General features: G+C 40.0%; 1 protein-coding gene across 6 annotated transcripts in view; it reads left to right on the forward strand.

The window, feature by feature from the left end:
* The window catches only part of SPATA18 (spermatogenesis associated 18), a 43,936-nt gene extending 37,032 nt beyond the window's left edge, over nt 1–6,904 (forward strand). For 5 of the 6 annotated variants that reach the window (XM_024993574.2, XM_024993573.2, XM_010806140.4 and 2 more), the window contains 4 exons: nt 637–760; nt 4,042–4,125; nt 6,408–6,453; nt 6,725–6,904. In XM_024993574.2, the coding sequence (XP_024849342.1) occupies nt 637–760; nt 4,042–4,125; nt 6,408–6,453; nt 6,725–6,732 (262 nt within the window). In that variant the 3' untranslated portion in view covers nt 6,733–6,904. Of the gene's footprint in view, nt 1–636; nt 811–4,041; nt 4,126–6,407; nt 6,454–6,724 lie in introns of those variants that run through there. The other variant, XR_009494893.1, reaches the window with a different exon arrangement.
* The last annotated feature ends 1,331 nt before the right edge of the window (nt 6,905–8,235 follow it).

Genomic DNA, 8,235 nt, shown 5'->3' on the forward strand with positions numbered 1-8,235 from the left:
GTTGTTATTGTTAATTTTTTCCCCACTTTTAAAAAATTTTTTTAACTTTACAATATTGTATTGGTTTTGCCACATATCAACATGATGTTAATTTTTTAATTGAAATATAGTTGATTTGCAGCGTTGTGTTAGGGTTGCTCCATTATGCAATGGATGGCACATTGGACTTCCACAATGTTGTATTAATTTCTGCTGTACAGCACAGTGATTCAATTATACATATGTATTTACATTTTTTAAAAATATTCTTTTCCAGATGGTTATCATAGGGTGTTGAATATAGTTCCCTGTGCTATACAGTAGGACACTGTTGTTTATCCATCTAAATATACTATTTTGCATCTGCTAACAGCAGCCTCCCGCTCCACTCCTCCCCCAACCTCCTCCCTCTTGGCAACCCCAGTCTGTTCTCTATGACATGACTTTTTCTTAGTGAGCTCATGTTGGGTCCTTGTTATAACTGGTTCCTATTCTAGGAGCCCACAACTGTCTCTTTAATAATAGAATCGGAATCCATATTTATCCAGGTTTGAGCAGAATAAAAGATGAGAATTTTACACTGATGACCCTCCCCTCCCGGTTAGGTTACATAACTGCTTAACCTCTCTTTCTTGTTCTTTTGTGTGTTCATAACAGGTACCGTCGAAGCTATGACTCTGATTTCACGGCTCCCTTGGTCTTCTATCATGTGTGGCCCGCTCTCATGGAGAATGACTGTGTCATCATGAAGGGAGAAGCTGTCACCAGGAGAGGGGCTTTTGTACGGTGGCCTTGTGTAGTGACAATTCATCCCAAGTGTTTGATTCACAAGTTCGAGAATGTTTAAAAACCCAAAGATTGTATAAGAGAAGTTCATAAGGGTTGTTTGATAAGATTTCATACAAAGGAGAGGAATGGGACTGGTTGTGAAAAAACAGATTCTTTTCTTTGACTCATGAGTCTTCAGAATTTCCTGGCAGTCTTTTCTTTGTCTATTGCTTTATTTGTAAGATGGAGGTGGTTTAGTTGCTAAGTCATGTCTGACTCTTTACCACCCCATGGCCCACCAGGCTCCTCTGGGACATCCCAGGCAAGAATACTGGAGTGCTTGCCATTTCCTCCTCCAGGGGATCTTCCCGACCCAGGGATTGAACCCACATTTCCTTCCTTGGCAGGTCATTCTTTACCACTGAGCCACCTGGAAAGCCTCTTTATAAGATAGAACTGGTTCTAGTTGCCTTCTTCATCTTATAAATAGTATGCTATTATAAAGGCAAAGCCTTCGAGCTCACCTGTTGGAGGCATTCTATAATTCTAAGCATTTAAAAGTGATTGATTAACTTTCAGAACACGGTCAAATTTTATCGACAGTTCTCTGTTTGGAAATATGTCCTGTGTGGAACGTGTCCTGTTTTTCTCTCCTTGGTATGATGTGTAAGGAGGGGAGGGATGGAGAAAAAGAGGGCAGAGGAGGTGGGGAGAGAGTAGTCAATCAGTTTCCTATATACATCAGCTGTAGAATGCTTTGAACATGTCAAATAATTGGAAAGCCTTCAAAGTGGAATATTAGGTATGCAAGTGTGTGAACATGTGTGTGCTAAGGTGGGGAATGGGTGTTGGAACTGGTTGCTGTGGATGCTTGGATATTCAGCACGTTTCCCATTATGGAGTTTTACCCTGCCCTTCCTAGAAGGAGGTAAGTGAATTCTGGAGAGAAGCTCCTGGGTCCAGAGCAAAGCCACCATCTGAGTGGTCTCAGTTCCTGTTCTCTTTGACTTGGAGAAGACAGGAAGTGTTTCATGGCAGCTTTTCACATGCAGAGCGTGAGAAGCAGAGTAGTATATTTTAAAAGAACTTAAGAAAAGGGTTTTTGCAGCTTAAACATCTCACTAGAGCAAATAGTATCTCAGTGAACTATTCTGTGCTATGGAAACTGAGGCTGTAGAAATTGGTTGTGTTGACTTGAGAATTGCACATGCTCACATGAAGTAAGCTCATAAAACTGCTTCTTGCCCTTAAAACAATCACCCTTTGTTAAGAAACTCTTAATGTAGACTGTCTGCAGTATAGTTTGGAAGGGGAGGAGCCACTATTTCTATGTTCTACATCAAATAGCAATTGCCTTTTAACTTCCTTTGTCTCTCTCCTTAAGTGCACCATCAGTATTTACCCAAGTTGAAACTCCCAAACTTAAAGAAAATACCCTAAAATCAAAAGCAGAAAAGGAAAGGGTTGAATGAAAGGATCTGATAAGAAGACTTTGACTAGTAAAATCTCATTGTAGAAAATAGAGTTTTCTTTTTTGAGCCTTGATTTAGTTAGAGAGTAGAAGGTCCACAGTGGTGATTCACTCATGCACTCACTCATTAATTCATTTTATTTGGTAGTTGTTTATGACCCAAGCACTCTGTTTAGGTGCTTGGGATCCAGCAATGAACAAAACAGCCGCAAATTCCTGCCCACATGGAGCTTACAGTCTCCAACACTTGGAAACTTGAACGTAATTTCTAACAGCTTCTGCATCAAAACAGAGTTCTGTTGTAGGAAGGGGGACCCCTTCCAGGGCCTGAAACTGGGCTCTTGTCTAACACTCGGAAATGAATTGTCCGAGGAGACACATGAGTTGACAAAGCAAGAGATTTTATTGGGAAAGGGCACCCGGGTGGAGGGCAGTAGGGTAAGGGAACCCAGGAGAACAGCTCTGCCATGTGGCTCACAGTCTTGGGTTTTATGGTGATGGGATTAGTTTCCAGGTTGTCTTTAGCCAATCATTCTGACTCAAGAGTCTTTCCTGGAGGTGCAAGCCTTGTTCAGCCAAGAACAAGGATGGATGCCAGAGAGGAGGATTCTGGGAGGTGGTCAGACATGTGGTGTCTCCTTTTAACCTTTCCCAAACTCTTCCATTTGGTGGTGGCTTATTAGCTCCATGTTCCTTACCAGGACCTCCTGTCATAAAACAACTCATGCAATCAATCTAAAAAACCAATCAATCTAAAAAATAAAAAATAAAAAAGTCACAAACCCTGCAGACCTCACCCCAAATGTTTCTAGGGACCAGAGATGACCATCCTGTTAGGTCTCCTGTTTGGCCCCTTTCTATTTCATCTCTGAGAGGAGCCAACAGTTTTGAACTAAATTGCTGCTATTACAAGGGTGAATGCTGGTTTTAGGCAAAAAATACCTTGACTTAGATCAGGTAGAGAGAGACTTCTGCTCTGCTAGGCAGGCCTACGCCCATGCACAGCAGGAAGAAGTTACAGAAGAAAGACCTCCGCCCCAATTCCCAAGAAGTACCTTGAGTATGAAGTCTCTCAGGGGAGAGTTGTTAGGGGAAGCACACTGACTGAAACCGCCCACCCTGACCAGGCACCATAGTAACCATTTGCATGCGTTGTTTTATGACAGGAGGTCCTGGTAAGGAACATGGAACTAATAAGCCACCACCAAATGGAAGAGTTCGGGAAAGGTCAAAAGGAGACACCACATGTCCGACCACCTCCCAGAATCCTCCTCTCTGGCATCCATCTTGGCTGAACAAGGCTTGCACCACCAGGAAAGACTCTTGAGTCAGAATGATTGGCTAAAGACAACCTGGAAACTAATCCCATCACCATAAAACCCAAGACTGTGAGCCACATGGCAGAGCTGTTCTCCTGGGTTCCCTTACCCTACTGCCCTCCACCCGGGTGCCCTTTCCCAATAAAATCTCTTGCTTTGTCAACTCATGTGTCTCCTCGGACAATTCATTTCCGAGTGTTAGACAAGAGCCCAGTTTCAGGCCCTGGAAGGGGTCTCCCTTCTTGCAACAGTTCCATTAGCACCAAGAATTTGGATATCCCAAAGTTCATTGTAAGGAGATTTTATTGAGAAATATCCTAGAATTATTGTCAAATATTGTGCAGCTATAAGAAATTAGTGCACCTCATGCTGATGACCAGTACCAGGCAAGTGTAATCATGTCAGAAAATTTCTTGTACATTCTATGGGATATAAGTATTGTTTTAAGCCACATGGGCTCTTACAAACCACTGACTATTTTTCTTTCTTTCTTTTTTTTCCCAGTGGAATTCAGTGCGATCTGTAAGTCGATGTCGAAGCAGGAGTTTAAGCCCTATCTGCCCTCGTACCCGTATTGGTTTAGGCATGGTATGTATCTGTCTCATTGTTTTTACACAAAATCATCGTATGTATTTTTTCATCCACAGTTACCTATAAAAGAGGTGATGGTAAGTCTGGAGGTAGAAAGAGAACCTGCTGTAGTCACCTTAGGTTAATTTCTATCTGATCTTGGGCTAAGGAATTTATCATTCTAGAAAGAAGGAAATAGAGGTAGTTATTTTTTTTTATTTATTAGGCGTTTTATTGCTTTATTTTTATCTTTAAATGAAAATGGGCTATTAGTTATCTATCAGTTTTCTGAACAGAGAATGGGACATCTTAGTCAACTGATCTCTGCACACACCAGTCCCTGGTTCCTCTAGAACTTCTTGTATGAGCTTGGAGAAGTTGCTCAAATGATCTGGATTTCAATACTGTATAAAGGGAATTGCAGGTATTGATTTTCCTCCAAATTTCAAAGTAGGAAGAATTAAGATTAGTCTTGCATATTTGTTCTTAGGATTACTAATAAGTCTGTCAAAGAAAAAAAAAAAAAGCAAAAACACTTCTGAAGACTGTGGTGATAACATCCCCCAAACCTAACATTATTATGAATCACCACTGTTCACTCATTCAGTCATAATATTTAGTTAATGCCTTTTTAATACGTGTCTGGACTAAGACATGTGGATACCAGATAGGCTAACAATTTGCTTTTCCTTCAAATAAAAATTCTTTGAATATTTGTTCAACCTAGTTTTGGGGAGAGTGGTGAAGAAGGAGGATCGCATTTGTCAAGGCTCCATTTCTCTGAAATTATCTCTAGTGATGCAACTCTAGCCCCCTACACTTCTAAACCCTTCTCAGCAAAACATTATGTTTAATAAAGTTCTTATCAAACATTTCTTCTGTACCGTGTGGATGCTAGACTAGGAGGAGAGGGGCAACACAAAAATAATTAAAACATGTTCTCTTTCCTGAATGGGTTTCAATAGGAAGATCAGTATGGGAAGATCAGTATGATTTAAACAAAGTAACTGAATGTGGTATATGATAGAGTCCATGAAAGAGGCACCATGTACTAAAGCTGTTAGAGGAGGCAGTGATTCCCTCTGGATTTGGTTCATGGGGGAGGTGGTATATGATCTTACAGAGTTTTTATGGGTTGGGGAAGACTATCCATAGGAATAAAATGGCCTGAGAATGCAAAGGCGTGTCAGATATGGTTCTTCTGCGCTTGCAGATTTTAATATAACTTAATTATCCTTATTGCTGAATAAATATTTACCATAGGTAAAAGCAAAAGGATTGTACACTTAATGGGCTGATAAAGAGACATCTTATGAGTTTTGTACTGGAAGAATAAAAATTCTCCTCATCCTAAGAGGAAGTGTTATATCAGAAGCAAGAGCAATATTAGCCACTTGTCCTTATAGTCACGACACATTTTAACTCTGGACACTGACTGGAAGATTTATCAATGGGCAGCGTCCCTCTGTGACAACTACCTATACATGTTTGAGCCCTTCCTCTCTCTTTCTTTTGTCCCCCGGGTAAACAAACTTAAAACTTTTTATAAGAATAAATGCATTCTCAAAGGTGAAACTATTGCCAAAATTCTGTCCCTTTCTGCCATCATCTCCTTACAATAAGACTGGTACAAATATTTTTGGTTAATCTGATTGACTTGTTTGAGATTTCATAGGCAGAGCAGCCTCTATCTTTGCTAGTGTCTATTTAAAGTGAAAGCTCAGAGTAAGAATGATGCCTGCAGTCAATTATTTCTGAGCCGTGTCAGGCTTGTAGGTAACTGGGATAGCTGGCTTTTGCTCATTGAAAGCAAAGGTGAGATTTGACATGTGAGTATTTTCTGGCTTCCCAGGGACTCCCTTTAATAGGCAGCATTTTGGACACATGAGATAATTCATATAAAGGATGTGCCAGAGACTGTTTGATAATTTTAGCCTTAATTAATCTTCATAATTATAATAATACCTTCTGGAAGTCATGGAATTCAGTATGGCCAGTGAGCATCCAATCTCAAAAAATGTTTAGCAACTGTTAACAACCACCACCACAAAAGCCAACAAAACCCAGGCCATTGAGCCCAGCTTTTAATTAATAATAAATAATTTAAGCTAAGTTGAGTATACATGCACTTCAGAAAGTATAAAAGGAATCATAGGGCAAAAACTTCAGGGCAAAGCCACCATAGCTCTAAACTGCTTCAGAGCAACTGTTTAGCTGGATTTACGGAAAAAACATCAAAACGATTCATTGTTTGAGCTTCATCTACTGTGTAATTCTCATTACACTTTTATATTTTCCAGATATCTCGAAGCCGGAGTCCTTCTCCAATAAGATGTGGATTGCCAAGTAAGTGGGATTGTCTAGGTGGAGCAAGGTTTCTGTTTTTTAATGCTTCTCTTAGTACTCAGCATGGAGCAGCAATATGAATGTTTTGCTTCCTGGAGACTGGCAGGCTACAGTCCATAAGGTCCATAGGGTCCCAAAGAGTTGGACACGACTGAGCGACTAACATTTTCACTTTCAAACTTGGATTAACCACCCATCTTTTGTTTAGGTCTTCTCAAAAGAAAGTCTAAAAAATCAACCATAATAATGAGTCCTTTCTTTTTCTCCCTAGGGTTTTAAAACCACCAGCCATTTTCCTCTGCCCAGGATACTCCAATGGCCAGCTTACCCAGCTCTTCCACCTGTCTGCTGTGTTGCCTCAGACCTCACTTAAGCTAATGTGACAAGGCACTTCTGTGTATCACTTCACACAGAGAGTTAAATGTTTTGGCTTAGTGCATTTGTAACTGCAGATACATTGCATTTTATTTTATTTTTATAGATACAGATTCCATTAATTTGATAAAAACTATTGCCTAGGTGTTTAGGATCATATTCATTTGAAGCAAAGTCCATTATACAGGTTCAGGATTCTCAATCTGAAACACAAGGCTCTTTTATAACAACTTAAGTGAAAAACTTTTACTGTGCTATGTCCAAAAGACAAGAAGAGTCGTTTCAATTTGCAGAGTGATCATAAATATTATAATTGCTGGTTTTAGATTTAGCTGGGAAACAATCTGGGGTGTTTTTATTTTCTTTGGGGACTTGGAAGAGAGCCCCAGTCTCAAGTTGGGGAACTTATAGCATAACAGGGACGTCAGGCTACATGTACACGATGATGACTTAGGAAAGTATAGTTCATTGGTTGTCTTCTATTTTCCTACTGTGGAGTGAAGTGCCCCGTTTGGTTTAGTTCAGCACTGTTGGTTGAAGCTACCTACTTGAGAGAGTTCCCTTGTTTCATAAATGTGGAGTGGTGATTTGGGTAGGAGCTAACTTGGAGATTATGTTAGTTACCTTGTGTTTATCTCCTGGGAATGTTTCTGAATGCAGTTTTAATGTACATGTTAAATATAAAAGCTACCTGACATTCTGACATCTTTTACCTATTCTGCTTAGTTGGTTATAAACTCAGATCTCCTAAGAACTCCATCTGACACCGATGGTGGGAATGTAGACTGATGCAGTCACTATGGAGAACAGTATGGAGGTTCCTTAAGAAAGTAAAAATAGAGCTACCGATATAACCCAGCAATCCCACTCTTAGGCATCCAACCAGTGAAAAACATGTATTCGAAAGGACACATGCACCCCAGTGTTCATAGCAGCACTATTTACAACAGCCAAGACATGGAAGCAACCTTAGTATACATCAACAGATGAATGGGTAAAGGAGACTGGTACATACATTCAATGGAATACTACCCAGGCATTAAAAGAATGAACGAATGCCATTTGTAGTAACACGGGTGGACTTGCAGATTACCATATGCTAAGTGAGGTAAGTCAGACAGAAAGATAAACATTGTGTGATATTGCTTACACATGGAACCTAAAAAATGATACAAATGAACTTATTTACAAAGCAGAAACAGACTCACCAGACTTACAGAACAGATTTATGGTTACACTGGGAGAAGGGTGGGGAGGGGGAGGGATAGATTAGGAGTTTGGGATTGACTTGTACACACTGCTGTATCTAAAATGAAATGTGTTTCCATTAAAAAAATAAAGAAAGGGACATGCCTGAAATGCAGAAGAGTTCTCATTGAATAGCTGATTAATACATGACATTTAGCT

The sequence above is a fragment of the Bos taurus genome, chromosome 6 (assembly GCF_002263795.3).
Source record: "Bos taurus isolate L1 Dominette 01449 registration number 42190680 breed Hereford chromosome 6, ARS-UCD2.0, whole genome shotgun sequence".
Classification (NCBI taxonomy): domain Eukaryota; kingdom Metazoa; phylum Chordata; class Mammalia; order Artiodactyla; family Bovidae; genus Bos; species Bos taurus.